Genomic DNA, 21,264 nt, shown 5'->3' with positions numbered 1-21,264 from the left:
CCATGGCACGCGCATTCGCGCTAAACACACACATACTTTTTAATTAAAATAAACCCGCCGTTCACTTAGCACGCGCTACGTGCGCTACAGAGGCACTTTAATTTTTTTTAATTAAAATGAACCAGCCGTCACATGAGCACGCGCTGGCAAAAAAGCGCTCCACATCACCTTAATTTGTAATCAATGAACTTGCATTTAGAGACCCAGTCTGGGTATCGAAGTCCGGGATTCGAATAAAAGCACCGTTTTAACCTAATAATTGGTAATTAAATTTATAAGAAGGAACCACCGTTTTCTTGCTAAGGTTTATCACCTAATAAAATTTCACCCATTCTTAATCATTTATTAAAATAAACCTTTCATTAAATTAATTCCCCCTCACTGCACTTAATTCCCCTTTTTAATGAACCCGTTTCGTGGGATGGGTATGCGCAGTCCTTAGAGTTCTATCAACGATGTCGTCTTGATATGTGTCGGATGTGGTATTGTTTTGGTTTACTATCTTTGTTACGGTTAAGGGTACGGTATGCAATTTTTTCTTTTCTTGCCTGATACGGGGTTCAGGGTATTTGTCTGATGCATAGCATGAAGCTTTCGGTCGCATTTGTCCTGAGGTCATGTCGAATTTTTTCTAGGTTGTGGTTTGCTTGGGGTTAGTTGGTCGAGTCCCGTTTTATTGTTTTGGTTGTTCTCTTATCCTTGGTTTTTTGTCTGTTGCTTTGCAGGCATTCTCCTTGATTGTCTGTGTTTGTGGTGTGTGTGTAACCATCTGAATGGCGCCTTCTCATGCTCCTCCCCCTATCCAGTACGTCCCATTAGTTAGTAGGGATTACTCTTCCCTACTTACTTTTGAGCCTCTCACGAAGGCGGGCCTTGCTGCTTTTGTGGCTACTTCCTTTCCCCTGCTTCCAGAGGATCCGTCGTTATGTGATGAGTTTCTGGCCTCTTACAGCAAGAAGATAGGCCTAGTCCAGGGAATTTCTATGACTTTGACACCTCGCGGCTTAGGGAAGGCTCTGTCTCTACCCTCCAAAGGTGAACCTTTTGTGACCACTCATCAGCTTTTCTCTAATGAAAAGATTCTAAAGCTGTTGCAAAAGCAGACAAGGGAAATGCTGGATGTTAAGAAGGTGATCAACTCTTCAGGAGTTTCTTTTTCCATGATCACTGATCCCGTATGGAAGACGATCTGTCAGTTTCTCCAGGACAGGTTTATGCCTGCCAAAACGCCATCCCAGTACTTGTCCAAAGAGCTTTTCACAGCTTCCAGGATGGTGTTGAAAGGAGTTGCTATTGATTGGAGCACTTACCTCCTCACTAAAATGGATCAGCATTTCGTTAAAGTCACCAGGGGTAATGTTACCAATGTCACATATGGATCATATTTGTCTGCCTTCTTGACCTATTCAGGTTTACAGAAGACTGTGCCTCCACCTCCTCCATCAGATCCAGTACCTCCTCCTCCACCTTCAGATGAGTCAGAACCCATTGACATAGAGGATGATGATTCTCCGCCTCCCCTGGTCATCCAACGCAAACGCTTGAAGCGGGTAGCGGATAAAGCTCCTTCCGTACTTCCTTCAGTGCCTATTCCTGCTACCTCTACCAGTGATCTCCTTGGGTATCTCACTTGTAATAACCTGTTCAGAGCACATCGAGAAGGATCATTGGAGATATCAGTTCCCTCCCTGAACAGTCTCGTCTCAGGAGATGCAATTCCTTTCCTCTGTAAAGATATTCAAAGTTCCATTGAGTTGTCAGTGACAGCCTGTGTTCAACAGCTGTACGCGTCTTTTTATGAAGAGCTCATGCAGTCTAAGGACCAGTTGCATAAGGCAACATCTGAGTTAGCTTCTGCTAAGGATACCCTAGCAGATTTGTTTAAGCAAATGGAACAGCAAACCCAACTGGTTGCCACCCAAAGTGATGAGATTTCTTCTTTGAAGATCCAGTTACTAGAGGCTCAATCCTAGGTTACTAGCCTTTCAGAGGAGAAGGAGAGGATGTCCAGAGAAGCACAGGAGTTCCAAGCTATCTTAGATGACAAGCTTTCAGCTTTACAGATTGCTAATGACAAAGTGGCATCCCAAGCCTCCCAAATCAAGCAGTTGCAAGATCAACTGGCAAAGTCCCGCTCTGTTCCTCCAAGCCCTAATGTTCCCTTGATTCCTTCTCTTTCACAGCATGACTTGACTGCTCTTCAGAGACAGGCTATCTTGTGTCCTCTATTCCAAGATAAAGTGGAAAGATTGCAGTCCAGAATGGACTTGTTATGGTCTACATTTGAGCAGTTTCAGGAATATGTCTCACCAGACCATTCTTTCTTTATCCACTACCACTTACAGAAGTTGATCTTCTACATGAAACTTTCCATGATGGATTTACCTCTTCCAGAGGATGGCTGGAGTGGGGCTTGGTCTGCTGAGTTGTTGACAGAGGTAGTCAGAATGGTGTTTGAAGATTCTGTCACGCCAGATACCATGTTGATGTCATACATGTATCTATGAGGAGACTTGTTAATTCCAGATGAGGTGGATATGGCATGGTATGTGGGGGATGTGGTCTTACAGGCTGTTTTGTATGTCAATCATTTGGAGTTGCGCATAGCTGACATGTTCCAGAGTTATTCCTCCAAAGTGGCTGATTGTCATGATAATTCGTGGCATCCCATGATTGATTCTGTGGTCCTAAATCAACGACAAAACATAGCTCCTATCTCTGCCCAGAGTACTAATCAACTGAGGATGAATCTCTTAGCCTATCTTTCAAAGCATAATCCGTTTGATACTACCTTCTTTAATGCCTATCATAGACGATCTCTCTTAGGACCTTCTGTTCCTACCCTCCTCTATTACCAACAAATGGCTCACCGATATGCTATATATCTTTCCCTTTGTCAATCTAATTCCACAATTATTTTACCCCTTCTTTTCCAACCTTCATCTTTCCCTCAACTTCCCATTTTTACATACTGTTCCTTTATTGAGGATAGGGTATTTTCCCCTTCTCCACCCTGTCCTTCTCCATCCATTCATGTACCCTCCACATTTCCTATTTATCAGTTAACACCCTTCCTTAGTGATTCCCTCCAAATTTCTGCCACTCCTTCTTTAACCTTTTCTTCCTTTTATGATTTTTCCTATCCCTCACTTCATCCACTTTTCCTTATTCCATTACCCTCTCCTAACACTTCTATATCTCAACCACCTCAGTTGGTTAGTGACTGTGACGGGTTTGATCATCAGATTTCCAAAAGAAGGGGATGGAGTTCGGATGATTGCCTTACAGGACCTCATATTAATTGGCCAGTAATTCCAGGAGAATGGACAGCTTCCAGTCAAGCTTATCAGAACTATGTTCATTTTGCTCAGCAGTATTCACAGTCTGCAGATCCTTCAGTGAGATTAACTGCTCACTTTGCTTGGTACCTGGCATATATGCATAGGCACTCTCATAATGATTCCAAGCCTATTCCAAAGTTGTGCATGAATGTCAATGTGAGCATTGATTCCCAACAGCTGGATATATTGTATTTTCATGCCCTTTGTTTGCATAACAGATACTTGGTCCTGTTGGAAAGGATGTGCTGTCTTCAGTTTTTTCAAAATCCTCCTAAAAACTTTGTAGATGAATCCTTGTCTATGGATCGTTTCCGACAACATCAATCTTTCAAGAGGGATCATCTTCATTGATACCTTTCCCATGTATGGTGGATGCTTTTTAATGAAAATCTCTCTTTTTGGAGAAGTCATTCAGATGGTTGTGTTGTATTAGTGTTTGTGTTGTGAGTTCCTTTATGTCATACGAGCGTGGTGGTTTCCTATTGGATTTCGTATGTGAGCTACATTTTGGAGAATTGTGGTGATGGGGTCGTGGATGGAGAGTTGAAGCTGATGCTGATGAAGAAGAAGAAAACTCTTATATCCTTTATAAATTTGTTGTGATTTTTAGTTTGATAACAAGTGTTACTGTAAAATGGGTTTTCCTTTCTTTGTATTTTTATATCAGATACAGGTTATAAGTTGGGGTCGTAATGGATGGATTCTTTTTCAAAAGATATTGAAGATAACAGTTGCGATTTTAAATGCACTTGTATTCCCTTTTTCCTGGGTCGCGAGGACGCTTCCTTATTAAGTGTGGGGATATGTTGAGTGTTGAAATGATTTGTTTTTTGGCTGCTTTTTGTTGTTTTTGAGAGCTGAATGGTTGATTTTATGAGATGATTGATTGATTGAAGTGGTTTGAGAGTGTTTTGAATGATATTGATTGTGTTTTGGAAGTTCATGATGTTTATTAGTGGTTCTGTGATGTTCTGATAGGTTCTGATTGGTTCTGTATACCTTCTGTTTTGCTCTGTTTTGGTCTGTTTTGTTCTGATTGTCTTCTCTAAGGAGGGATGGAGTATTGATTGATGAAGATCGAGATCTTGTGAAAGTTTATTGAATGGTTTTTGAGAGTTTGGAATGGTTTGAGTATGAGTTATGTGGTTTTGATGACCTTCTGTAACCTTTTGTAGGTCTTCTGTAGAGCTTCTGTTTCTGTTCTGTTCTGTTCTGTTCTGTACTGTAGCTGTTCTGGTACTGTTCTGTGACTGTTCTGTATGCTTCTGTATGTGTTCTGATGGATGAGAGTGTAGCTTGGGAAAGTTTTCTAGCCTTGGAAAGAGGTGAATACAAGTGCAAAAGAGCTGAAAGAAGTAGCTGCTGAAGACTCAAGTGAAGACTAGAGTGAAGTGACAGTAGTGAGCTATGAAAGGACACTGTAGTGGCTCTGGTGACTCTTCATATCAGACATACCTCTTGGGAGGGGTATCCACGACCTAAGAAGGATTATTGATTGTGATTTTGAGAGATTGTAGTAAGGATATGATGTATTATTGATGGAGAGAGAGAGAGAGAGTCAGAGATAGCCAATTCTACTGAACTAAGTGATTGTATATGAGAGATTGAGAGAGAAGACTATGAAGATATTGAAGATGAATACTATGTGATGTATTTCCATTCAAAGATGGTGTATTCTTTTGCTTTCTTTGTTCTATTGATGGATTTTGTGAAGATATTGAAGAATATGGTTGATTCTATCAAAACCGTGGGAGATCTACATGATGTTGCATGAAGATTTGTTGTGCCTGGTGTTCTTTTCTTCATTGTGATCATATGAAACATGATAAACAAGCTTGTTGGTGTTACAAGATAGATTTTCTTGCAAGAGAATTCCCTTTTCCTTGGTGTTCCTCTCGGGGCTCCACTCAGTTTCTCATGGAGGACATATGTTGTATATTTGGAATACCAGTAGTAGTGACAGGTCAAGGTCCTCGCTTTAGAAATAAACTATTTAGAGAATTAACAAGGAAACTAGACTTGAAACATAGATTTGCTACTTCTTATTACCCTCAGTACAACGGACCGGTGGAAGCATTCAATGGAATGTTACAGAAGATTCTCTTTAAGCTGGTGGAAGATCATCCTAAAGACAATGGGAAAAAGGGCCTAGGCTACGGCCCGCCATGTAAAAAAGGGGAAAAGGGGATGACCGCCCTCAATGATCCAAGACCTGGTTAAAATGTTATGAGTTGTTTTCTACAATGCTCTATGAGGCAGATTTTTAGGAAAAGGAGTTTGTCTTTGTTAGATGTTTTCGAAGCTTTTAATAAAGTTTTGTTCACACTTTGTGTTCCAAACTAGGGGGTGGCTAATCATGTTGGGTGAAAATGAGCGACCACGGACATGATACTGCATGGGGTCAAGTGGGGTAACACATGTAAATATCATTTTTGTGTTTTTCTAATACTTACATGTAGCTCAAATTGGGTTAATAGATGGAAATCCCAAGTGGTATCAGGCATGTTCAACACGTGGTTGTGATATTTCAGTTTTGAGACACGCGCCTCATGTAGGAAGAGATGTCCTCATACAAAAGATGTATTCTCGCTTTCAATTTTGAGTCCCCGAGTGGAGTTTTACGTTGCAAGGGACATGTTTGCCATCTAGCAACTAAGGGTAAGCAAGGGGAAACTTGGTAAAATAGGGGAAAATGTAAAAACATGAGGAGTTTCTTGAGAAAAAAAGAGAGGGAGAGGGATTCTACACAAGACAATTAGTGAGAGAGAGAGAGAGAGAGGGAGAGAAGAATCTTGCAGCCTGAAGAGAAGGGAGAAATTTGAAGCTCAAAAGAAGAAGAACAAGTTTTTAGAAGAAAGAGGACGTGAAGTTGAAGTTATTGAAACCGTGGAGCATGATGGCACAGTTGTTAAAGTCAATGGGTTGATGCGAGTTCTCAATTTTAAGAAGATGGTAATGAGAGTCTTCTTTTTGTCTTGTTTTTTTCTACTGCTGAGTGGGGCAGAGAGTATGCAGATCATTTCCAATGTATGGATCTGAGTGAGAGACAGCAGAGGGCTGTTCTTTGTCATGTTGAGAGTGATGTATGTTAGTTGTTTGCATGAGGTTTCCCGTCAATAGAGAAGAATGGAAGTAAAAGATCTCTACAATGTGAAATTGAGTATGTGGCAGAGAATATGTATTATGGGTAGGTGTTGAATACACAAACTTAAGTTAGTGAAAATTTGAAAGGATTTGCAGCCAGGAAAATGATGAATTAGAGATCACAATGTTCTAAGCTCTGTAACTCTTCATCAATGCAAGATATGTTGAAATGTATGTGTTGGTATGCTGAAATAATAATCTAAAATTAAAAAAAGGGTCTTCCTGTTTGCAAGTTTGGGCTTCTTGGAATAGAGAAGTTAGTGTTTGTTGGAGCAACATTATAGGACTACAAACTGTGCAGAGTTGTTTCAGGATAGTAGATCAAAGAATTTGGCTCTAAGTTGTTCTAAAAAGTTTTAGATTGGAAAGAGATCTTCAACTTTTGTTCATGAAGCTTGGCAATTCAAGATTCAGTTAGAAAGTTATGAACTATTCTGTGTAGTGCTTATGATTCTAATATATTTTAATGTTGAAAAGTCATGAGGGTATGAAAGAGTAGTATATTAATAATTGGCTCTGTTTTTAGATAAAATAGATTTGTATTTTTTTTAGTTATGAGGATTTTGAGAAAAAGTGACCTTATCCTACAGTTTGCGAATAAAATAATAGGTGAAATCTATTGAAAATACAAATACGAGATTTGCTTGATTGTAGAAGATCTCTTATTATAATATTATTTTGGAATCTCTTTTTAGAGAGAGAGATGTGAGAGAAACCCGTTAAGGGGTAAAAAGGAGAGTCCATGTTTCTCGTAATGGACCTAGTAGCAATGTATATTAGGGTACACTATACTCTTGACAAATTAAATATAAGTTGGAGATGGAGAGGAGTTGACTTGATGTGTGTAACTTTGGCCATGCTAGCATAGCATGCCATAGAGAATAGTCTCTTATTGCTAAGCATTGTTCCTCTTCCTCTTGCATTCATTGCTTGTAAAGCTCTAGGAGTCCATAGTGTGCCAATTCATCTAAAGTGGCTCATTTATACTATTACATTGAGCATAAAATGAGGTATTATGTTTGTGTTGTACGGCAATTTCCTCACATAAATATTCATTAAGTTTGCCTCTAAATCTTTGTCCATTGCCATATAAAATCTCTAAAGGTATACCATACTTACAATATATATTTTCATAGGCAAAATTGGAGACCTCTTTCTCAATAGGATATTGAACAACATGAGCTTCTACCCATTTGGATAAGTCATTCGCTGCGATAGAACAAAGCTCTCATACTTTGCAATTGTTGGTATGGAACAAGCGTGTCAAAGATTTCAAATGATAAAAATACTCATCTTAACTTAGGTTTCAAGATCCTCTTTCCCATTGGTTGACTTTGTGTACATGCCTTGCACCAATGTACAACATCTCTACATAAGGATGGTCACAGATAGCCTTCCATCAAGATCTTCAAAGAAGTGGTTTTGAAAAACCAAAGAAGACCAACACATGCACCTTTACAGTTGGCCTGCAGTATTTGCTTTAGCTTTGCTTTCTAAAATACTCACCTTAATATCAAATAAGCTCCTTTCATATACAAAAATCACCACCCATAAGTAAGTATTTTGTTGCCTTATTGACAAAAGAATACTTTTCAATTCCTTTGCAATTCATCAATAAATTAACCTATCAATGAAAAATGTTATTCTCCAAATTTTTCCTACCATGAAATAAATTAGGAACATTCTATAAAGATGCCACCCATTGAAGCATTTTCCTACACCACAACATGTACCTCTTTATTTTGTGTACAATTTGTGTGTTTTGAAGACCATTTTTCAAGTTTATTTGAATGTTGCTTTATGCTTCCATATAATTTCCTTAGAGCATACCTATCTTGCAGCAAGTAGGGCATCACTAAATATTTGTATTTTCTTAATCTCTATCCAAAATAAAAGATAACGCTCCTCCAAGGGTCATATATTTTGCCTCATTGTGACTTTTGGCATCCAAAGCTACATACAACTAGGTGATCTCCATCTTGATATGGTCATAAAGAAAAATGTCGCATGAAGACTTGCTATGAATCCTTCATTAAGACCTATAAAAAACAACACATATGCATCCTTTTCATGTTGTGCTTCATTTTTTAAAACTTCCTTTTGTGATTTCACCTATCTCACAAGTATTGGATTGTCCTTATAAGTGATCAACCAAACTAGTTTTGGTTAAAGCTTCAAACAAAATAGAGAAATCAAGTTCCTGTAATTCAATTGTCCACTTCATCACTTTCTTGGATAAGTTTGCATTATTCAACAAAAGTGGCAAAAGATAATGACATGTAAGTATAATAAATGGCTTTGGTAAAACATAATGTTTGAAATGCTTGCAATGAGGTAAGATCATAACATGTAAGGTTAACAAATGGCTTTGGTAAAATATAATGTTTGAAATGCTTGCAAGCAAATATGACGTTTGCCATGACATGATTTGCTTCTACATATTCGTTTTTTGCAAGGGCCTTAGCTCCATTGACATAATAGATAAGCCACATGTATAAACTAGAGCTTGCTTCTTGAAGTTATATTGCTCATATAGTATTCATTCCAATTGATGGATTAACATAAAATGGTTTACTCCAATCATGGGTTTTCACAAAAGAAAGTTCACAAATAATTTCTCTGACATTTTCAAATTCAAGATCATAGCCTTTAAATCACTTTAGTATCTTACCCTTGGCTACTTGTTGAAGAGGATAAAGTACTTTAGATGCATTGATAAAAACAAGAAACTGTTTGATGTCTTAGGTAGGTGGAAGAAGAAGTAGGTTTTTGATTTTACATCATTAGATTGGATCCCATTCTCTAAGACTGCATGCTCCAAAATTTTGATTCTTCTTTGGGCCTAGAAATATTAGCCTCCTTTTCTATCAAGTTTTCTAAAACCATATCTAGTTTCTTATAATGCAAAGCCTTTCTTGAATGAACACAAATTTCATCCATCAAAACCTTCAAAAACTTATGAAGGAATGAAGCCAATACTTAATATGACCTCCTCTAGTAGTAGATAGGACCATTTGTAAGACCAAATGGTAATATCCAATAATAGAAGCACCCATAGGAGCGATAAAGGTTGTGAGGTGCCTCCAACAAACTCGGAGGAGTCCTCTAGTAGTCGACTGAAATTCATGTCCATGCACATCACCATCCCGTCTCCCCATGGGAAACCTTGGACCTAGTTAAACATGGGAATCTTAGTTCTACTTCATAGGGGAAACATGGACAAGTCACCCCTAATAGCAATCTAACGCCACCTAAGAAAGACCAGTGAGGTTAACATCGCGCTTGGTTCAAAGAGAGTGAGAGACGGGGTAGAGTGTAACTCGATCCCCCTACCCATAAGGTAAAATCTCAACTCCAGTCCCCTAAAACGGTGTTAAACCTGGTAACTAATTCTATCGGCATTGGGAGGGTCACGATTTAATCAGCTCTATCTAGTGTTAAAAAGTTACCTGACTTATCGGGTCCACCCAACCATAGGCATCCAATCGTCAAGATCGAAGCCTCCCACTTTCCTTTGTTTAGTTTTTTAATTAGCAAAGCATACTACCACGTTGTTTGGACATATAAAATCAGCTTTCTTTTATTACTCCATTAGACTAGGTTCATTAAACTCAACCTTTAGCACATAACAAACAATTCAAAAAATCAAAAATTTTATTTCATAGTAACATGCCAAACCATCACTCCGCAGAGTGGTACAAAATCATCTTTCCGTAGAATGACACCATCCAGTCTAGGATCACATGGTGGAAGGCCAAAAAAATTAGGGGCCTTTTTTGACATGTCATGGCCAAGTTTTTGCTCCTCTCTTCCGGCCTGCCCAGCACGGATACTTCTCCTTCATGCCACGTCTTCTCTTTGGCTCCTTTACTTGTGAATGAGATGGCGGACAACTCTTGGGAAATCCTTGTAGATGGGTGGAAAAGGGGATTTTTCACCCTTTTGTCCACCGTGCAAGTGTGAACCCACCCTCATTTAGCTGCAACTTTTTGTGGTTTTTTCAATCCACCATCACTGGGATCTGTTGCAATGGATGGCCGAGCTCCCTGTCGGGGAGAGGCTCATCAACCTTATCAAGAAATGCAGGCAGAAGAAGAATCTGCCTCGTGCCAGGCAATTGCATGCCTACCTGCGCACCCACAGGCTGGATTCCCACAGTGTCTTGGGCAACTACCTGGTCCCTCTGCTGGTGGAATGCGGCGCCTTGGCCGATGCACACCACGTCTTCGATCGTCTTCTCAGCCGCCACGAGCGCTCGTGGACTTCTCTTACCTCAGGTTACATGGACTGTGGAGAATCACAACAAGCCTTCCAACTCTATCACCGAATGCATGCTGACTGTGTCAACCCTAGCACTTACACCTTGGTAGCTCTGCTGAAAGGCTGCACCCATGGCCCAGAAGAAGTAGAAATCGGCCGGCGAATCCATGCTGACATAATCAAGATGGGCTTGGAAGGTGACGCCTTTATTGGCAATACATTGGTGGGCATGTATGGTAAATGCAGTGCGCTCGTCGATGCGCAGCAAGTGCTTCACAAGCTTCCTGTCCGTGATGTAGTCTCGTGGAATGCTCTCATTGTAGGACTTGCTGAGCATGGTCTGGTCGATGGAGCGTTTAGATGTCTTGTTGAGATGCAGCTTGAAGAAATTCCTCCAGATGATCTCTCATTCGTGTGCTGCTTGAAGGCTTGTGCCATGGTTGGAGCTCTAGAACAAGGTCAATTGCTACACGCTAAGATTGTTGAAAGGGGTTTTGAAGGTGATATCACAATTGGTAGCACTATGGTAGACATGTATGCCAAATGTGGTTCACTTGTTGAAGCCTATGATTCGTTTGCTAGGCTACCTGTTCGGAATTCCGTGTCATGGAATGCGCTTATTTTAGGTTATGGTGAACTTGGGCTTGGTGACAGAGCACTCAGTTGTTTCAAACAAATGCAGCTAGAAGGGGTAAGCCCTGATGATATAACATACCCTTGCAGCTTGAAGGCATGTGGGATTGTAAAGACTGTGGAAACAGGCCAAGGTATACACACAGAGATTGTCAAAAGAGGTTTTGACAAAGATCTTTTTGTTTTTAACACAACAATAGATATGTATGGAAAATGTGGTGCACATCCTGAAGCACAGAAACTGTTTGATCGACTACCAATACAAGGGTCATTTGCTTGGACTGTGTTGATATCAGCATATGCTGAACATGGACTGGCTGAAGAAGCTATGAAGTGCTTTCAACAAATGCAGCTAGAGAGTGTGCCTCTAAGTCCTGTGGCATTTGCTTGCAGCATAAAAGCATGTGGCCTCACTGGATCTCTTGATATCGGCCAAGAGCTACACTCTGAGATAGTTATGAAAGGGCTGGAAACAGATTCTTTTGTGGGCAACACCCTGCTGGATATGTATGGTAAATGTGGTTTGCTTTTAGAAGGGCAAAAAACATTTGCCAAGCTGCTCAGTAGGGATGTTATATCATGGACTGCAATGATAAATGCATATGGTGAAAATCATGAGAGTAATATGGCTGTACAATGTTTCATGGACATGCAAGAACAGGGTGTGAAGCCAAATGCTACAACGTTCCTATGTGTTCTTGGTGCATGTAGCCATGCAAGCCTGGTTCTTAAAGGCCGAGATTATTTCAAGGTGATGACAGAAGAACATGGAATTGACCCAACAGCAGATCATTATGCGTGTATGGTTGACCTTCTGGCACGATCTGGACATCTTTATGAGGCACAGAGATATATCGAGACCATGCAATGTCTGCCATCTGAAGATGTCCTAAGAACTTTGTTGAGCGCTTGTAAAATTCATGGGGAAGTAGAACTAGCATTGAGATGCTTTCAACAGCTTGTTTTCTTGAATCAAGATGATGCTTCTGTGTACTTAATAATGGCCGACATTTATGCCAGTGCTGGCATCTGGGTTGATACAGAGAGAATGCAAAACATGAGAATGAATGCAGGGGCAAAGAAGAAACCTGCAAATGCAGTTATATAATTGAATAGAAAATGTCATGAGTTTGTTATTGGAGACATCCCAGTTAGGGATATCTCACCGATGCTAGAAACCTTGTTTGAAAATTTGAATTCACATGTGAAGCTTGAAGGTAATATTCCAAATCTAGATCTGGTGTTGATGCAAAGTTCTTACCAATAAAGTAGCAAATTTTGTAAACTTTGTAGCTTAGCATTGCCTGTAAATCTGGATGTCGTATGTATATGAATACAATTTGGACGAGATGTGTGATCTGTTGCTGTCATCATGTGGGGTAGCCTGATGTCCTTTTTTAAGAGTGTGGTCCTTTGCTGAAATTGCAGGCTTGTTAATGACATGGGGATCAGCTGTTATAACTTCAATCTGATGAAACTCATGAGCATACTTCATCATCATCTCTATTTCCATCTCCAATGTCAAACTCTGGTGGATCATCATCTGTCATAGTTTATCTGCTTGGCCTGATAAACATAGGAGGATCAATGGCATGTCCACAACCGTCCTGGGACGGTACGGTCAATCATATTTGTCTTTTTGTCGGGTAAACATTGCTTCATGAAATGAGTCTTAGCATGGAAATTTGTTTGTTTTGTATGCATAGTCATTCCTATATGCAACACAATTAAGCTTGTTCATTTCAACATAGAAATGTAGAATGTAGCCTCACAAAGCCTGCGTGATGAATACACGCTAAAAACTTGCTATTATTATATGTGCAAATGTTGGAAAACTCCACATTACTACAACCAGGCATGCCTTCTGTAGTACAATGTTTTAGGTCCACTCCAATTCTCGCTCATCAAATAACAAAAAAGGTGGACCACTACTACAAACAGCTATTCCAAATGAAACAATCACAAAACAGATGGTGCTCTCAACAAAATCCAAGAGGTGAATTATTGAGAGAAGCACCACATATATGGGTGTGTAACTTCACAGAAGCACCGTTTTGTGTGCATAATGGCCGTTCTTCTCTGTCCCACTTAACTGCGAGTGTTAGAACTGTATACCTTGGTAATGGACAAGATGGAAGATCACAGTCACATCGTGTGAGGTGCACCTGGACTAGTACTTCATGCAATTCAATACCTATTTAGTGAAGGTACTAGGTTGTCGTGAAGGTGAACTAATCCAGGATGCATTTTGGCTGATATTCACAAAGTCAAATGAGGGTAAACAACTCAATGGTCCTATTTTGGCTTCAGGTGTACAAAGTGACATGAGTTTTTCATGATCAAGCAATTTGACCTAAAATGATTTTCCGAGCATTGAATGATTGCCTTTAGTACCAATACATTATCGTCAATCATCAATGAACTACTTAGAATCAATATGTGAATCTTTCATGCAAATGGCTTTTATACTTGGGCTCACGCAACAGATAGAATTTAGCATGGCGAAAATTGAATTCTGAATGGAAACCATACTAGGACATTGTTAGATGTGATCTGATAAAGTTGTCAGTTTTGGGTTTGCTTTGGGACACTTATGTGAAAAATATTTAGGTACATGGGATGTTGAGCTAAAATATGCATTACTTGTTGATAAGCCTCTTAAACAGTCCCAAAACACACTAAAAATGCTAATTTAGAGAAATCCTAAAATGGGAAGCGGTTCAAGAGAGTTCAGTGGAAACCCTAAAACGGGGAGCGGTTCGAGGGAGTTTAGTGGAAACCCTAATTTTTGGGATGCCCTTCCACATCTTCCACATCTAAAAATAGACATGCTGTCCCCATTCAGCCATTATCCTTGTTTCCAGGTTACACCAGCCCACACACCCTTTGTTGTTGTTGGCACCCAGTTTCTAGCCTGCAGCCCACCTCCATCTGTTGTCCAGCCATCATCGATTGCAGCCACATTATCTTCAGCCTGTCCATTGCTGTAGTGATAGCTCTCAGCTACTGGCAACTTCTCCAGACTGTTGTTCAGCTTGTTGTTGAGCTTGTTGTTCAGCCAGCTGTCCATTATCTCTAGGATTAGCCAGCCTGTGTTTTCAGCATTGTAGGCCCTGACACTCTCAAACACTATTTTAGCCTGCTATTTACAACAGAATGTGCACAATTTCCAGTCTCTAATCGGTGGTATACTGTTGCGTTTACTAGGTTCCACGAATTTATTTTCCACATAAAGAAATGCTTTAAAGCACTTATGCATGTTTCTAATTCACCTAGCATAGGGATAATGCATTTCTCGCTTATTGTTAGTTCAAGTAATAGTGATAAAAGTACATTCGATAAATTATCTCTTTGAAAGATAGATAAGGATTGGTGCATATCATGAAACTGGATTGTTTGCATTTCCAGAGTTGTCCGTCTTAGGAGATTAGCTGCATGTTGCTATTTTGGATGCATTTCCAAAGAATTTCAATTCATCGAGTGGCATTTATAAAGGATTGCATGGCTTATCAAAGCATGAAACTCAAATGCCTAGACAAAAAGGTTGCAAGCATGATTCTTTGATGTAAGTCCTAGTAGGTCCTATGAAAGTTATTCTGTAAATTTTCATGTGTTTTGACTTTTAGCACGAAAAGATAGGGTTATTGCGAATCTAGTGGTGTGTAGAAGCAATGAATCGCATGTTTACATGTATTGTGACATGTTGCAACTATTTTTCTCCTTTAGATCAAGTTTATCATCCCTAGAAAGGCTCGTCCTTGTTGCAAGACAAGTAGATCGAATTATCTAGATCACTTAACCTGCAAGGGATTCATATAGGCATGGTTCAGTCGATACGATAAATACCCCAAGTGCTAACTAGGATTTAGCACGTTAAGGATTCGGCCTAATTTCGCACTTGTTGCCAAGATGAAACCCTCAAATCCAAAGGTCCTACCCACACTCACGGAATGTTTGGTCAATTGGACACTCATGCAAATAATGATCTAGGGTCTCTACCCTAAGGATCGACTGACTTAATGTTAAAACTCAGTTTGAGTTTGGAATCCCTAGGACCAAATGTTATCGGCCTAGTGCAATTAGGATTGGGTTGGGTAAGAAGACACCCTAAACTGTGCTTCTTGTCTAAACATAATTCCTTGACCAGGAAACATCGTTCAATGGGTGAAATGATCCCATGGAATAGATGCGACACTTGTGCAACAAGTTGCAGCGTCGCATGGCCTTGTGGTTTGATCACAAGAGAGTTTTGCCATTCCTTGGAATGAGGTTGGGAGGTTCTTGTGCAAGTTTAACTTGCAAGAGGATGAGTAGTCATCCTATTACATCACCTTTCTTGGGGAAAATTGCCAAGTTAAGGGAAGTTAAGTATTTGCTTGGAAGCAAAGGATGAATCAAGTTAGAGCGACATGGTCACCAAGACTTACTGTTAATTTATGAAACCTAAGGTGTTGGTTAAGTTGGGTTGACAGGGTATGACCCTAACCCAAGAACAAAAGGTTTTACAAATAGACCCTTGGGGATCTTGCTAAGTTGCAGTTGATCCCGGATCGAATGCTGGATGGATTCAGAGATAAGGATTCACTCCTTAGCAGTTGGCCAAATAAACAACCACGAGATTGATTGTGCTTGTAACAGTTTAGGAGCACTGTTTGCATTGTTTGCTCAAGGAACTAAAAAATGAAAAGTTAATTAATGCTTCAGGTTGAAGGCCTGAAGGGAGAGACAACATCAGTTACCCCCGACTGTCTGCCTGACCCTAACCAAGGGGGTTGTTAGTCGCATAGAGAACGTGGACCGAACCTGCCGCGAGAGGTCTCTCTGTTGGGCACTACTTGGAGCAGGAGGACGCTTGGGTGCCAGGGGGGCTCTGGCTGTAAATCCCTTGCCTTTCAAACCCTGCACAAGAGACCAACGCGACTCGGGATTAGATCTCGAGGCCCACATACTAGTCTATGGGCAGAACCTTGGATTAGTAATCCCTGTGGATTACAGGATAGTCTTCAAGATGATTATGGATTAGCCTACGGGCTGGATTATATGGATGTATTCCAAAGATAAGTAAGATAACATGTTGAAAATGAACTTGTTTGGGACTGTTTTTCTATGTCAAGTGCTAAGATTACATGAAGGAACCAGTGTCTAACTAGCTAATTAAGGAAGCTGCTTGATGCGTGTCCAACTAAATGTGGTAGGTAATTAGACAACTAAAGCAACCTTGAGGAAAGCGCGGTGGATGTGGCCATGGGTCCATCCTACGGTTGGGTGGACCCGGTTGGCTGGGAACTTTTCTCAAACGAAATGGACAGCAAGGAGCTCTTCTCAAAGGAAATGAATAGTAAGGGCGCTGACCTAGAGTTTAGGTTACTAGAATCCCGATTTATATTGTTTTAGGGAAACGGAATGGGACTATGCCTTATGGGCAGAGAGGTTGATCCTTGCATCCCTCTCGTTTCCCATTCTCCTTGAACCAAGTGCAGCATGAATCCGCTTCATCCCTGGTGTTTCTGCGTAAAGTAGTTTGCCTGGAGTTCGACGCTAGCTCCCGTTTAGAAAAGTGATCATTAGGGGAAACCTTGATTCACGTCGGTCCTAAGTGGGAACGGCCGGAATACTTCCGCTACGTGGTAGATGCAGGAAGTCCTAGATCGCAAACCCCATAACATTCCATGGGAGTGCCGGGCAGAGCTTGCTAGACTCTCTTTCCGAAGGACTGCTAAGACGTGTCCTGAAAGGGAATAGGTGGACACGTTACAGTTGGTATCAGAGCGAACCAACCAAGGATCTGCCTTTATAAGAAAACTTAATAAGAAGAAGTAAAGCAAATGTTGCTGTTAGGAACATTTTCTTACTTATCAATGCTGTCTTGTAGAATTATGAAGCATGGAACAGGTTCATGGTGTTCCAGGTCATGTTTATGACCGCGATGCATGCCTCGAATTATCGACGAAGGATTGATATGATGAACATCCTAGACCGCATTTACAATCCATCGCCTCTGTACGTGGAACGAATATGGACGGGTGATTTAGGAATCTATTACATAGCTGCCCACCGGTTTGCATACCTTCAAACTAACCTAAAGAGAATCAAGTGGTTGGAGGATGTAAAAGTCCGCATGAAAATAATTGATTGGGTTATTTTTTTAAAAAAAAATTATTTTACTTTCCCCCCCTTATCCCTCCAGCCGACTGACGAGCTGGAGGGGGGGAGGGAAATAGAAGGAGTTTACGAAGCTCCTTGGTGGAGCTTGTGGAGGGAGGGAGGGCATGCGTGTTGACACGCAGAAGGAGAAGATCCCCCTCCCTTCACTATTTAAACGAGGGGAGGGGAGGGGCCGCTGGACAGAAAAGGCTGGGGGGAGTCCGTGAGGAGAATCGAGTACGGTGAAAGGGAGAACGCTGCCAGGAATCCGACGCCATTTGCCGAGGAGGTGCAAGGGGAGTCGCCGCCTTCAGCCGCGGTAGGCCCTCGTCGCCTTCCAGAAATGGGCCGCTGAAGTCCGCCAAGGACAGCTATCCACCACCGCCCGTCGACGTTAAGTTTCCCCCCCCCACGTGGGGAAACATTGGAAGCTTCCTGGGGGGAAGCTTCCAAAGGGCTTAATAAGCCCCTTTTCACCCCTCTTTCCCCCGGGTCTTAAAATTTCCCCCCAAGACCCCCTTCCTAAACTCCCCCCCCCCCCCCCCTCCGTGCTAAACCCAATGACCCTTTTTTTTCTTGGGCCGTATAAATCCTTTCACCCCCTTGTGTTCCCTTTCACCTCCTTGTGTTGCCTTTCACCCTCCCCACTCCCCCCCCTTCCACCCCCCGGTTTTTAAACTCCTATAAGCTCTTTCCTTGGTATTTTGAAACCCCCCTCCTAGTGTTCTTAATTTTCCTTTAGCCCTTACGTTTGGTTTCGGAATCATTTCCCCCTTTACGTGTATAAACCCTCATGAGCCTAAATTGCCTAAAGGTCCTTAGACCCTTACTTATAACCTTTACGGTTATTAATTTCCCTTAAAGCTCTCCTATACCTTGCGTCTTTTTCCACACCTTGATATTTCCGTTCGTGCAAGCTTACTAAGGCCATTAAGCTTGTCCCATGGCTTTAATGTGTCTTAGTGGTAAAAGTTTCTAAAACACCCTTTTCAATTCCCGAATTCAAGGAGGGAGCCTTCCAAAACTACTTTTGATGAATGGTGCAAGGAGCGACGGTGGAGTTCTAAGGAGAAGTTATAAAGCTGCTTCCACGTTCGACGGACCACACTTGCGATGCCTCCTAAGAAAGTCCAAGGCGTAGCCGCGGGAGGGTCATCTCCCGGTATCCATGTGGATATCTCACCTCAAAGCCAGGTTTTCTTCTTAATGTTAAATTGGGTTTTAGTCAATCATGCAAAGAAAAATTATCAAGGAAATATATATATTTGTTCGAATCAATTCTAATGAAGGAGTTAGCTTATGAATGACAAGGTATTCAAATTAGCTTCCATCAAATTGCATCAAGCATTATAAAATAATAGGCAATACTATCCATTTACTATAGTATTATAGTCCTAAAATGAAGAAATTATATCTTGCTCCATTAGTCTTATTCTTTTCGCAACGGATCATGGCAAAATGGCTAAATTCATGAAAAGTTTCCTTCAATGCTCAAATTACTAGAGAGTTGTCTTTGCTAGTTGCAAGGCAACTGTTGTTAATTGGCATGAGTTTATCTTTAAAGAAAACGGAAGTTAAATGTTAGAAATTAACAAGTATAAAAATTAGACATACGAAATCATTTGGAAAGAAAATGTAATGGGGAATTGCTGGATGATACTTTATTAACACTTTTCCCCTGCAAATTGAGGACTTGGAACAAATAAAGTGTGTATTCACCAATTCCTTAGCTAGGTATTTAGGAGTATCGTCACTCTTTGTATCATCATGACATTATGCTATATGCCAAATTAAACTGTATTGATTGAGAAAGTAATCAAAGATAGTAAAACCGTGACAAGACGAGTAAGATTACCTTCCTAAAGTTGACCAAACCAATCTTTCCAAAAGATAACCGGACCAATCTAAACATAGAAACATTCATACCCTAAAACACTGGACTACTTACCTTACCGCAAGGACAATAAACTCATAAAGATAAGAAATTAGGGTCGTCCCTAAGGTTCTCAAATAAAGAAACCCTAGGCCTGACATACGTCAGATTAAGGAGTCTAAATAGATTATTCCATCGTCTGACTTGCGCAACATATATGAAATCATTTTGTGATTGATTCACAAAAAGAAAAGGGAAAAAACCCTTTTCGAAGACGGCAGATCCTTACACAAGTTATCTTGCAAAAAGACGTAGTTTTTGGATATCCTTCAAAATAAGAAAAGTTGTAAAATAGAAACTAGCATATCTAAGGTACTTTAGGGTAAACCAAACTAGGTATACCCTACATTGGAATGTAAGGAATCTTGCCAGAGTTACAAGACATCTTAAGAACGACTGCCGATACACTCAAAAAGGAAAGAACACTTCTTTAGCAGTTTGCCATACAACTGGGTTGGTTAATGGAAATGTTTGTGCTTGCTAGAGATTTTAGAGCTCTGTTTGATTTATGAATTACAAATTAAATAAGTATCTATACTTCAGGTTAAAAACGTGAAGGGAGAGGCAGCTTCAGTTACCCCCGACTGCCTGCCTGACCCTAACCAAGGGGGTTGTTTGACCGTGCCGGGAACGTGGACCGAAGCCGCCGCGAGAGGTCTCTCCGTTGAGTTCTACTTGGAGCAGGAGGACGCTTGGGTGCCAGGGGAGGCTCTGGCCGTAAATCCCTCGCCTTCCGGGTCCTGCACAAGGGGCTAACGCGACTGGGGATTGGATCCCGAAGCCCGTATACTAGTTGACGGGCGGAAGCTTGGAATAATGATCCCTAGAGATTACTTGTTAGCCTCCGGGCAGATTATGGATAAGCCTACGGGCGGAACTTCTTGTAATTCAAAGATAAAATGATGAGATGTTGAAAGAACTTGCTTGATATTGTTTTTATATGTCACGTGATAAGATTACATGAAGGAACCAGTGCTTAAACAAGATTAATTAAAGAAGCTGATTGTTATATGTCAAATTAATGTGTTAGATAATTACATAACTAAAACAAACCGAGGAAAGTGCAGAGGATGGATCATGGGTCCGTCCTACGGTTGGGTGGTCCCGGTTAGCCGGGAACTTTTCTCATAAATCTCGAAAGACAGCGGAATGATCATCATCATCAAAAAGAATAACAAGAACGATGACCTAGAGTTACGTCTTACCCGATTTACGTTGTTTTAGGGGAACGGAATGGGACTATGCCTTATGGCAGAGAGGTTGAGCTTTGCATCCCTCTCGTTTCCCATTCTCCTTGAACCAAGTGCAGCGTGAATCCGCTTCGGACCTGGCGTTTCTGCGTAAAGTAGTTCGCTCGGTCTGACGCTAGTTGCTGTTAGCTAGTGACCCATTAGGAAAACCCTAATTTTGGTCGATCCTAAGTGGAAACGGCCAGGATACTTCCGCTACGTGGCAGACGCGGGAAGAACTAGATCGCAAAACCCGTAACATTCCATGGGAGTGTCGGGTGGAGCTTTCTAGACATCCTTTCCGATGGATTGCTACGACGTGTCCTGGATGATACTAGGGGACACGTTACAGTTGGTATCAGAGCCGACCAACAACGGAATTGTTTTTATGAGATCACAATAAAAATGAAGTAAAGAAATTATTGTTGTCCAAACATTTCCTCATCTTCAATACTGTCTTGCAGAACTATGAAGCGTGGAACAAGTTTTTGGTGTTCCGGGTCATGTTTATGACTGCAATGCATTCTCCGCATTATAGACAAAGAGTTGGGATGATGAACATCCTGGAGCAGATTTATAA

General features: G+C 40.9%; 1 protein-coding gene and 1 pseudogene across 1 annotated transcript; both read left to right on the top strand.

The window, feature by feature from the left end:
* The first annotated feature begins 10,518 nt into the window (after positions 1-10,518).
* Positions 10,519-11,945, top strand: LOC148034938 (pentatricopeptide repeat-containing protein At4g13650-like). The gene is made up of 2 exons (XM_087680738.1): positions 10,519-11,890; positions 11,935-11,945. The coding sequence occupies exons 1-2, from the start codon at positions 10,519-10,521 to the stop codon at positions 11,943-11,945; spliced, it is 1,383 nt and encodes a 460-aa protein (XP_087536864.1).
* Positions 11,915-13,045, top strand: LOC148034937 (pentatricopeptide repeat-containing protein CRR2, chloroplastic pseudogene; annotated as a pseudogene).
* Positions 13,046-21,264: the final 8,219 nt, after the last annotated feature.

Source organism: Lygodium microphyllum, chromosome 6 (assembly GCF_053477565.2).
Source record: "Lygodium microphyllum isolate KBCC chromosome 6, Lygodium_microphyllum_v1.1.10, whole genome shotgun sequence".
NCBI lineage: Eukaryota > Viridiplantae > Streptophyta > Polypodiopsida > Schizaeales > Lygodiaceae > Lygodium > Lygodium microphyllum.
Note: the sequence above shows the minus strand (reverse complement) of the source record. Positions and strands in the feature narration are given on the sequence as shown.

Coding starts and splice junctions, on each gene's coding strand:
- LOC148034938 (XM_087680738.1), top strand. CDS start 10,519: ATGGCCGAGCTCCCTGTCGGGGAGAGGCTCATCAACCTTATCAAGAAA.